Source organism: Mastigoproctus giganteus, chromosome 11 (genome assembly GCF_048544385.1).
Source record: "Mastigoproctus giganteus isolate SK-2022 chromosome 11, ASM4854438v1, whole genome shotgun sequence".
Lineage (NCBI taxonomy): Eukaryota > Metazoa > Arthropoda > Arachnida > Uropygi > Thelyphonidae > Mastigoproctus > Mastigoproctus giganteus.
Window position 1 is genome coordinate 172,193,848 of NC_143585.1, and position 12,426 is coordinate 172,206,273.

At 40.8% G+C, this 12,426-nt stretch overlaps 1 protein-coding gene across 1 annotated transcript in view; it reads right to left on the reverse strand.

Moving 5' to 3' along the window:
* Nucleotides 1-12,426, reverse strand: part of Grip163 (gamma-tubulin complex component 6) — a 916,232-nt gene that overhangs the window by 512,874 nt on the left and 390,932 nt on the right. Inside the window, exon 15 of the mRNA XM_090384619.1 lies at nt 2,625-2,734. Within this exon, the coding sequence (XP_090240745.1) occupies nt 2,625-2,734 (110 nt within the window). The remainder of the gene's footprint in view (nt 1-2,624; nt 2,735-12,426) is intronic.

Here is a 12,426-nt window from a genome sequence, read left to right on the forward strand (position 1 = left end):
GACACAGAAGCCTATGATAGATACAAGTTGATATGCAACCAAGTTACAAAGGAGGTTAGGCAGGCGAAGGCAGATTACGAGAAATCCTTGGCAAGGGATGCAAAGAAAAACAGCAAAGAGTTCTTTACTTATGTAAACTCTAGAAGGAAGGGGATGAATCAGATTGGTCCACTTGATATTGATGGGTCAAGTGTTGATGATCCTGCTCAGGTAGCTAACAAACTAAATGAATATTTTGCATCGACATTCACACATGAGGAGTTATTCAGCAAGGGGAATGCCAGAGGTGTATTCAACTCTAGCAGTAAGCTACAGAATCTTGAAATAACTGGGAGTAAAGTGGAGGAGAAACTGTTGAAGATAAACACAAGAAAGGCACCCGGGGTGGATGGGATCTATCCAGTTATATTAAAGGAGGCAGCAAAGGAAGTAAGCAAACCCTTAGCCATAATTATGAGAGCTTCCTTGGACTCAAGTGAGGTACCCATAGACTGGAAATGTGCAAATGTGACCCCAATTCACAAAGGAGGATCAAAGGCTGACACAAGTAATTATAGACCTGTGAGCCTAACTTCTGTTCCATGAAAAGTAATGGAGGCACTGGTTAAAGAAGCACTGCAGGATCATTTAGACAAGACTTCAGTTATAGCTCAGACACAGCATGGTTTTGTTAAGGGGAAGTCTTGCCTGACCAACTTGATTGGATACTATGATGCAGTCACAAAAGAACTGGATGCAGGGAATAACTTTGATATTATATACTTGGATCTTAGAAAGGCTTTTGATACTGTTGCACATGGAAGACTGCTACACAAATTGGAGCAGTGTGACATTGGAGGCAAATTGCTGCTATGGATAAAGGGGTGGTTGAGGGGGAGAAGACAGAGAGTGGTAATCAATGGACACTGCTCATCGTGGACTGATGTTATTAGTGGAGTCCCTCAGGGCTCAGTGTTGGGTCCATTATTGTTTTCTGTATTTATAAATGATATTGATGATGGTATATCGGGCTTAATGTCCAAGTTTGCAGACGATACAAAGGTTGGCAGGGTTGTCAAGGACACTACTGACACTATGCTGCTGCAACAGGATCTGGAAAGGTTGAGCAGATGGGCTGAGAGGTGGCAAATGAAGTTTAATATTGACAAATGTAAAGTACTACACATGGGAAACAGCAACCCCAGAGCAATGTATCAACTCTGTTGTACTACACTGACAGTGGTAGAGAATGAAAGGGACTTGGGGGTGGTTGTGCAGGCAGATATGAAGTTCTCTGAGCAGTGCAGACGGGCTGCAAGAGTAGCTCATGGAGTATTGTCAATGATATACAGGAATTTTTCCAGCAGGGATAAGGAGGTGATTATTCCATTGTATAAGGCGATGGTCAGGCCACACCTAGAGTACTGTATACAGGTCTGGAGGCCTCATTTCAAGAAGGATGTAGAGATGCTGGAACGAGTACAGAGAAGGGCAACAAGATTAGTGTATGGAACAAAGGGGTGCTCTTACAAAGAAAGGCTTAAGTTTTGCAAATTACAGTGTCTGGAGACTAGGCACCAGCGAGGTGATCTGATAGAGGTGTATAAAGCCTTGAATGGTTTAAGCATGCTCAATGCTGATGGGATTCTTCCTCTAGCTCAGAAAAATCACCTGAGAGGGCATAAGTTCAAATTGAGGAAAGACAGATGTAGGATAGACGTGCGGAAATTTGCCTTTAGCCAGCGGGTGGTTGGTTGGTGGAACAGACTTCCATCCCTTGTGGTGGAGGTTGATAGCCTAAATAAGTTTAAGGCTCAGCTGGACAGGTATTTTGAATGAACAGAGGGGTGAAGTGGAAGTGGGTTTTTTTTTTTTTTTTTTGGCTGATGCTGCATAAGCTTGCTTTCTTGCATCAAATGCCTCTACTAATGCTAATGCTAAAAGCATCACCTCTTAAAAGTGAGTAAGAATGAAATATTTTAACAAGTTTAATAAGTTTAACAAGTTTTTAACAAGTTCTATTTAGTTTATATGGGGCTTTTAGTCCACAAAACATGGTCCTAACTGTTCAGCAGGTTCCAATCTTCTATCTAGGATTACCTCATTCAAACTTTGTAACAACATGGGATGATAAATCTTGTATTTAAATTCCTTTATGAATTTAAGTGTGTAGAGTCCAAAAACATTATTTCCAAACTTGATTTCTTTGAGATATTTTTTTCACTCTTACAAGTTCCAAATTGGCAGAGGTATTTCACATAAAAGTTCTATAAGGTTTTGGTAAACTGAACACAGTTCCCATTTCATCAATTTGGTTTGGTCTTTATTGTGGGTGGTTTATGTCCAAAATAATTCTTGAACTGGCATGCAACTTCTGCAGCATTTTCATATTTTACATATAACTTTACAATTTCAATCTGCTCCGTCATTGTAAGGCTCATGGTACTTTTCCTATATTGAAATTATTCTTGAACAATATAAAAAAAAAAAAAAGATTATAAAGTATTTTTAAAACACTTATAAATATTTACATCAACAGCTATTCAAAATAGTTTTCTTACATATGGGAAACCTAATATACAAAGGAAAAATAATTTTTAAGAATGACATTTGATATATTATACTATATATTAAACTAAGCTTACCTGAGATACGGCAAAGTAGCTGCTGTAAGCAAAAATATCAATATAAGATAATTTTCTTGACCCCATTGATCTACAGCACACTGGTACAAATATGACAGCAGCTCGATTCCCTAAAAGCAGAAAGGATTTTTTAATTACATATTTAAACACACATGTATATGATCATATAGTTAAGTATTCCACTGCATTCTAACAAATTTTTTCTAGTGGACAAAAAATACTGTGACAAACATCCAATAGCTGCAAAGTAATTAATATAAAGTAATATAAGGTAATGAAATTTGATACTAAAATTCATTATGAATAATATTATGACTTAGCAGAATCCTATGCTAATTTATGGGGAAAGCAAACCACTTTTGAAAAATGCAAATCAGCACATATATCCCTGGAATTTAATATCAAGCACAGCAGGATGTAGAAATTAATAGGAGGTAAAATTAGTCCTGAGAGCCAGGCAACACACGTAAAAAGTGTTTAAAAGAAGAACAACTCTTTATTGTATACAGAATGCACATTGCTGTACACAACACCCTTCATGGCTACAAGCCAGGGGTTAGGCTACTGATGAAAGTGCTGCAGATCCCTGATGACCAGGAGAAGGACAACAGTTGGTAACTCACACAGTTTGGTGGGGGGGTTGACAATGCAGTTTCTCTTTTCAGAGCATCCTACACATTTCCAAATGGGGACCAACATAACCACTGCATGTCCTCCACCAGTTGCACTCTATGGAGAAGTGCATTACAGTCTTCAAAACCTTAAAGCTATTCCACATACATTGTACATTATATCTATCACCACATTCTTCTCTAGTAATTGCTCTCCTGATGTTTATGGGTTAATTTTGGAGCTTCATCGCCATGATATTGAGAACTACAAGATTTGGGCCTTCATGGCAAGGCACTTCAATTAATGTCCAATGCCATTCCTATCATCACCCATAGTGCACTATGATATTACAAGGGACATTTGTAAAGTTTGTGACTTGAGTATAAAGGGTTTATCTGAGGCACCTGGTAACAAGTTACTTTTCAAAAGTATGATAATTTATGGTACCAATTCCTGTGTACATAAAAACGTGTACCAATTCCCAAAGGGAATTGGTACATTAGTCGAAATACATTGGTCGAAAATGTGTACCAATTCCCTTTGGGAATTGGTACACATTTTCGACCAATGCTGCAATGCATTGAATCCAACTACAAAGAAAGTTTCTCTTGGGCTTCCAGGAATTCATTTAATGCAGCAATGATATCAATGTCGGTGGGAAAATGAATGCCAGCCAGGTATTTTTTAAAACTGGAGAACAGGTCCATCCTCACATTCACCTGACCTTGCTAGATCAGGTGAATACGGGGGGATGGTCCAAGATTTCAATGGCATGGTCATGCAGTGCAGCCATGGAAATGACAACATGTGAGAAGGCACATTGTTGTGATGGAACATGACTCCTTTGCTGAATTTTGCTCAGCATTTTTCTTTGATGTTTTCACACAAATGCCTAACAAAGTCTGTGCAAGATGCCCCTGTGAATGTACAGCCTTTCTGAAGATAATCTACTGGCAACACTCCTATCAGCAAACATATGCCATCACCTTGTCAGCAAAAGGAATTCACTTGGCTTTCTTTGGAGGGAGAAAGAGCCATGTTTCCATTGTTTGGATTGCTCTGTGTCTCATGCATGGTCACAAATCTTGCAAGGAAATTTGCTGGATCTGCTTAAAAATGATGCAAATATTTAGTTGACTTGACAATTCTTGTGCATTTTTGATCTGTTGTCAACAAGTTGGGATCTATCATACTGGCACCTTTTTCACAGTAAGAACCTCCATTTTTATGTGGTACACAAGTTCAGATCAGATGCTCAAGATGCTGGCAATGTACCAAACTGTAATTCATCCATTGTTCATCACGAGATCATGCACACTGTCAACAACTTCTGGAGTGATGGACGTTGCAGGTGTTCCAAAGCATGGGTCATCTTCCAGGCTCTCCCTCCCACTGCTGCCCACTTCTCAATCATGAAATAAAAATGGAGCTGAATATGGTTACAAATGTTGTAACCATATTCTCATGAATTGCCTTTGATGTTAGTTCATTTTTCTCAAAATATTGGATGACTGCACAACCAATGGATGATGCTCCAAAATTAGTTTGTAAATTTTGAAGATGTCATCTTTTGTAGAAGAAAGGACCTGCCCCTCTACAGTGCAGAGGTCAAGACCAATAGTAAAAGGATGATAAATAACCTGAAGGTAAACTTCAATCAACTTGTCATTTAGCTCAGCTTGGCATAAAAGATTCACCAATAACACTGTAACCAAGATTTTGGGAATTGTCACCAGACAAAATGTTGATGCTGAACATGAAAACCAGGGGCTGCATTGAACTCTTCTCTAATTGAAACACCTTCATGAAGAGTCATATAACCAGATAATTCCTATTGTTTTCCCTGCATCTTCATGAGGTAAACTACTTCAGGTTCCTAAATATAGGAAAAGAATCTCTAAACCAAAAGTTCCACAACCCAGGCCTCATTGATGTCTTTCAATGCTTCTGTGCCTCTGTGGAAGATGATCCACATTGTGTACATTGTCCAATCCACCTGGACTATGATAAATTTCATATTACATAACAGCCAAAATGAAATCACTGAAACATAATATCTTGTTTCCAAGAACGCTCCCAGAAGAAATTGCATACTAAATTTTGCAGACATCAACTGCTGAAGAAAAAACTCAAAAGAAGAGAATGGAAAGTACAGTGTGTTTGGGAGAATAGGGAGGTTTGGGAGAGGCATGGCTCTTACCAAAAGTTCTCTAAAAGGAATCAGACGGTATCCAGAATCAGACCAGATTCCGATAAGCATTAGGCCTATGTGGCACAAAATCATAAAGGTAGAGGGGAAGATGATAGTCAGGGAACGTTACAGAAGAAATGATCTTGGGTATGATAGAAATCTCCACAAGCAACTTGAACGAGCAAAGTATAACTGCCTCACTATGGGCAACTTAAATTTACCTCTTAGAGACTGGAAATTATGGATGGGCAGTACACCACAGGAAAACAGATTTTTGAGCAATGTAGATGATGTTTTTTTTATTCTGGCACATCAGAGAAAGTACATGAAGTTCTAATATCCTCAACTTAGTTCTCATCAAAGATGAGAACAAAATTGCATACAAAATTGGACTGCAGGAACTAACAGCAGGTAGCGAACACAATGTCATAAAATGGGTAGTAGTGTCCAATGAGATTTCTGTGGTAAAGGCAAAAGGATAGCTCTTCAATTTCAAGAGATGGGTCTATAACAGATTGAGATATTTCTTGAGCTCTATCAACTGGAGAGAAAAACGAAACGATAAGATGTTGGATACAAGTTTATTCTGGGAAGTATTCAAGAGATTTATTCCGAAACCTACTAACCTCAGGGGCTCATATCTGAGCACTGAGTATGGGCTGGGCACACCCAGGGTCCTGAGCTGGATATCATCATTCTTCTTTTTCTTGGTGATTCCCTTCTTCTTCTCTCACTCTCTCTCTTCGAGTAATTCAGATTTTTTTTTTTTTTTTTTTTTTTTTTACTGGTGCAGCATAAGCCTCAGGCTTCATTGCACCATATGGATGATGATGATGATGATGATGATAATAATGATAACGGGAGCACGATGGTCCAGTGGTTAAGACACTTGACTACCAGCCTGATGGACACGGGTTCGAATCCCGCATTGGTGGAAGAGAATGTGGCTCTATTACGCTGGGAGACCGATATAATAATAGTATGAAATGAGAAAAAAAAATAATAAAATATTGCAAAAGTTACTTTTGCAATATTTTGCAATACTTGGGGAAGGTAAGTCCCATTGGACTTACCTTCCCCAAGGCTGGTGTGACGGCTGGGGCAGATAGTGGCGCCATCTGGTGTCATTCACAAGACTTAACTAAATAAATAAATAAACCACTGGACATAAGCCGAAGCTAAACAAGTCCACCTCCATAGAGGGATGATGTTGCAGATAAATATTATTCATAGTGCATCGAGTGTGGCGCAAAATAAAGTCACTCGCGTTCAGGCCTTAGGCAGAGGGGTCGGTTTGAAAAGTTGGAGACAGTCACCCGAGCAAGACAGTGGAGAAAGAGGCGCTGTCTCCCGAGCAAGACAGTGGAGAAAGAGGCGCTGTCCCCCATAAAGCTACCACAAGGGAAGGGCAAGACTATCCAGCCTCACCAACTGGAAGTGTTTCCTGCGCAACTGCGCTAGTGACCACCCAGGAAGAAAGAAAATGCCAATGCAAGAAGTGGAGCATTGAAATGAATACATACATCATGCAAGCATACTATGACATAACCAGGCTAGAGACTGATATGACAATGTACAGATCGCGACTACATACCAAGTGGTTAGAATGATACCTGGATATTCAGGTCACCGAACAGCGATTAGCAGACCAAAGAAGGACCATCGTCATGAATAACCTAATAGCTCCTGCCATCTTGGAAAAAATCAAGCAGGATGTCAGCGATCTGCTAAAAACCACAAAGAATATAGTCAATATGGAACCAGAGGAAGAACAGCAAGAAGAAAAACAACCCAGAGTAGCTGAAGTGGAAGGAGATTCTAATCGAATTCGAAGTAATGGACCCCACAAAAACCAACGTGATACCTAAGCAGAGGCCAAATAAAATCCTGTGGAGAGAAACAGACCACCTCAATCGGCAAATAATGCCACATTACCTTGACAACAATGGTGCAACGCTGGAGGCTATCCACAGAGCCGTATACTGTGCTGCCATAGCAGCCAATAGGATTAATGGAAAAGAAACGAGAGACCAGCAGCAGAAGAACCAAAAAGAGAAGGAATTGCCATCTTGGGAAAGAAGAATTTGGCTGAAGATGATAGAAGAATTAAGAGTCAAGATAAGTCAGTTGATCCAGTACCAACAGGGTAATAGAAGTAAGAAATTGATTGGAAAGGTGAAGAGCATCCTCAAGCGGGACAGTGCCCACAGCAAACATGAGACCAGAAATCAGAGAATACTTGAACACACATTGAAGCAGAACCTCTTCGCACTCATCAAGAGACTACACCGATACAAAGAGAGTTCCCAGAGGAAAATAAACAACCGAATCTTTGATGAGGACCAAAGAGCTTTCTACAGGAAACTGGGTGAAGATGAGAAAGCAGGAAACAGACCACCCGAGAAGAAGCCGATCAAAGAGTGCTGGGGAAATATCTCGAGCAGTGAAGTAAGACATAACAGCAAAATACCCTGGATAGAAGTAGAACAGAAGAAAATGAAGGACATACAAGAGATGAGAGAGTAGGAGATTCAAGTAGTAAAACAGTCGATCAGGAACACTCACAACTGGGGAACCCCGGAAACTGATAACATCCACAACTACTGGTACAAGAAGCTCACCTGCACACACAAGCACCTAGCAGAGCAGTTCACTCGAATGATAAGGCACCTGGAGATAATTCCGAAGTTACTCAATGAAGGAGTCACATATCTGAAGCCTAAAGATGAAGATACAAGAAACCCGGCGAAATACAGGGCAATCATATGCCTCCCAACGATGTACAAGATCCTGACCAGCTGCATAACTAAGAAGATATCAGACCACTTAGAGAGTCAGAACAGAATGGCCAAACAGCAGAAAGGATACAAGGAGCAATTAATGACAGATGCCGCAGTTATGGAGCAAGCGTTCAAGAAGCACTGCAACCTGTACACGGCCTACATCGATTAACGTAAGGTCTTCGACTCTGTACCTCATAGCTGGCTAATAGAGACCCTGAAGATCTACAAGGTCAATCCGATAGTGACAAACTTCCTAGGAGCAACACTGGAGAAACGGACTACCACCATTAAAAGAAGGTCGAGAACATTATAACCAGGGCAATCCCCATTAGAAGAGGAATCTTTCAGGGAGATGCTCTGAGCCCACTATGGTTCTGTCTAGCACTCAACCCGCTATCCACCATGCTCAACGTATGAGCATGATGGATAGCGGGTACTCAACGATATACTCAATGTATAATAATAAATTAATTAATAGTAATTAAAAAAAAATTTAATAAAATAAATAAACATCGTGAAAGTCTCCAAGGGACCTACCTACCCCAAGGTCAGAGTGGCAGCTAAGGCAGATTGTGGCGTCACTCACGAAAACTATCACTAGACATAAGGCGAAGCAAAACAGGTCCACCTGTTTTGCTTCAGCTTATGTCCAAGGGTCACAGAACCTCCAATAATGGATGATGTTGCAGAGAAATATTAATCATACTGCATCAAGTGGGGTGCAGAATAAAGTCACTCGCGTTCAGGCCTTCGGCAGAGGGTCAGTTCAAAAAATCATAAATGGTCTTCCGAGGAAGACAGTGGAGCGAGTGGTGCTGTCCCCCATTTGGCTACAACAAGAGAACGGCAAGACCAACCAGCCTTACCAACTGGAAGTGCTTCCTGCAAAACTGCGCTAGTGACTTCCCAGAAAGGGAGAAAACACCAACACATGAAGTGGAGCACCGAAATGAATACGTACATCATGCAAACATACTAAGAAATAACGAAGCTGGAGACCGAACAACAACTTACAGGGCAAGAATACATACCAAGTGGTTGGAACGATTCCCAGATATTCAGGGGTCACAGAACAGCAAATAGCGGACCAGAGAAGGACCATCGTCACGAAGAACCTGATAGCTCCTGCAATCTTGGAAAAAAATCAAGCAGGATGCGAGCAATCGACTACAAAGAATAAAGAATATGGAACCAGAAGAGGAAGAACATACCACCGCTGAACCGCAGGAGGAATAGCAAGAAGAAATACAACCTACAGCAGCTGAAGAGGAAACAGACGAGGTCATGATAACCAGAATAGAGTGGAAAAAGGACCTAGCAAAATTCGAAGGAATGGTGGACCCCACAAAGACTCACGTGATACCGAAGCAGAAGCCAAATAGAACCTTGTGGAGAGTTACAGACCACCTGAATCGGCACATAATACCGCCATTACCTCAACAGCAATGGTATAACACTGGAGGCCATTCATACAACCGTGTATTGTGCTGCGGTAGCAGCCACGAGGATTAATGGAAGATAAGCGAGAGACGAACAGCAGAAGAACCGAAAACAGGAACCACCAGCCTGGGAAAGAAGACTTCAGCAGAAAATAGAAGAATTAAGAGTCAAGATAGGCCAACTGATACAGTACCAACGGGCCAATAGGAGTAACAAAATAATTGGAAAAGTGAAGAGCATCCTCAAGACAGACAGCATCCACAGCAAATATGAGACAAAAAATCAGAGAATAGGAGAGTACTTGGACACATTGAAGCAGAACCTCCTTGCACTCGAGCAAGAGAGCCGATACAAAGAGAGCTCCCAGAGGAAATATAAACAACCGAATCTTCAATGAGGACCAAAGAGGCTTCTACAGGAATCTCGGAGAAGACAGGAAAGAAGGGAATGGACCACCTGAGCAGAAGACGATTGAAGAGTTCTGGGAAAACATATGAAGCAGGGAAGTAAGACACAACAGCCAAACCACCTGGATAGAACTAGAACACAAGAAAACCAAGGACGTACAAGAAATAAGAGGGTGGGACATTCGGGAAGAAGAAGTAAAACAGACTATAAAGAACTCTCACAACTGGCAAACACAAGGAATAGATAACGTCCACAACTACAGTACAAGAAGCTCACTTGCACACACACACACACACACACACACACACACACACACACACACACACACACACACACACACACACACACACACACACACACACACACACACACAAAAGCATCTAGATGATAAGGCACCTAGAGACAATCCCAAAGTTTCTCACTCAAGGAATCACATATCTGCAGCCTAAAGATGAAGATACAAGAAATCCAGCAAAATATAGGCCAATCACCTGCCTCCCAACAATGTACAAGATCCCAATCAGCTGCATAACCAGGAAGTTATTAGACCACTTGGAGAGCCAGAACATAATGGCCGAACAGCAGAAAGGATGCAAGCGGTTGAGCAAAGGATGCAAGGAACAATTAACCATAGATGCCATGGTTATTGAGCAAGCCTACAAGAAGCGCCGCAACATGTACACAGCCTACATCGATTACTGCAAGGCCTTCGACTCCGTGCCTCATAGCTGGATAATAGAGGTGCTGAACATCTACAAAGTCAATCCAATAGTGATAAACTTCCTAGGAGAAACAATGGCGAAGTGGAATACTATCATTTAGGTTGGAAATGTCACAACTAGGCCAATCCCATCAGGAGAGGAATATTTCAGGGAGATGCCCTGAGCCCATTGTGGTTCTGTCTAGCACTTAACCTGCTATCCACCAGGCTCAACAGTAGCAAATACGGATATAACCTCAAAGGAGGAAGGAAGAACTTGTACAACCTCACCCACGTATACGGATGATATCAAGCTCTACATGGGAACTGAGAATTCAATAATGTCTGCTGACAAGGCTAGTGAGAGCCGGACGTGTTCAAAGCCGCTAAGTGGATTTTTCTTATTTTTTGATTTGAAATTATTGTTTTTCTAAAACTTTTGATTTAAATTTAGTAGTATACCATTATTTTGTGATTTTCTGATTAATTCTGAATTGAGCCAGTGAGATTTGAAAGTTAATTAATACTTAAGTGTCCGTAGATTTATCGTTCGTAATTGCCGCCTTTGTCATACGATACATTATATACCCAACTAGATAGTGTTAGTATAGTATAGTATTATAATATTGTCAGTTGATCAGTAGAATCTATTAAACTTTGAACTTTGTTGTCAATTAAATTGTACTTTTAACTAAATACACATAACGACTTAGATTACAAACGTAACATAATTAATTAATACATAACTGATACGGAAGTTATATAAAGGGAACTCGTAGATAATTAATACTTGACACTAAAAAATATATATACCGTTATAAATGTTGGGATACAAGTTTAGGGTTATAATTTTGAACTGAAATTGAAATTTTATTGAAATAAATAGAAATCATGACTGATACCAGAGCAGCAAAGCAAAAGGCTCAAGCTAATGGAAGAGCTGTGGCTCAGAGGAGAACTGGGGGGGGGGGGAGCAGTTACCTTCTGAATCACAGCCTTTTAAAATGCACTGATTGCATGATGTTTGTGGAGCATTCAGCTATGGGACATGATATTGTCATGGGAGATGTCTTTGTGTGTGCGAGCGATGCAAGGAGTGTATCGGAATCAGGCAACAACTCAGCATTGTTATGGGCCTATATGAGAGCTTGAAGGACAGGGTGGATGCCCTTGAAGGAACTAAATTGAGGGGCCCATCAAGCTCTCAGCTGCCCACATCAATGCCAGAGCTTGCACATGCTCATTAGCATTAGCATTAGTACAGGCATATGATGCAAGAAAGCAAGCTTATTCAGCATCAGCAAAAAAAAAAAAAACAAAACACACCACTCCCATTTCACCCCTCCGTTCGCTCGAAATACCTGTCCAGTTGAGCCTTAAATTTGTTTAGGCCATCAACATCAACAACAAGTGATGGAAGTCGGTTCCATCAACCAAACCACCCGCTGGCCAAAGGCAAATTTCCGCACATCTATCCGACATCCGTCCTTCCTCAATTTGAATTTATGCCCTCTGAGCTGATTATTCTGAGCAAGATGAAGAATCCCATTGGCATTGAGCATGCTCAAACCATTCAAAGCCTTATACACCTCTATCAGATCACCACGCCGGTGCCTAGTCTCCAGACTCCGTAATTTGCAAAACTTAAGCCATTCTTCATAAGAGCAA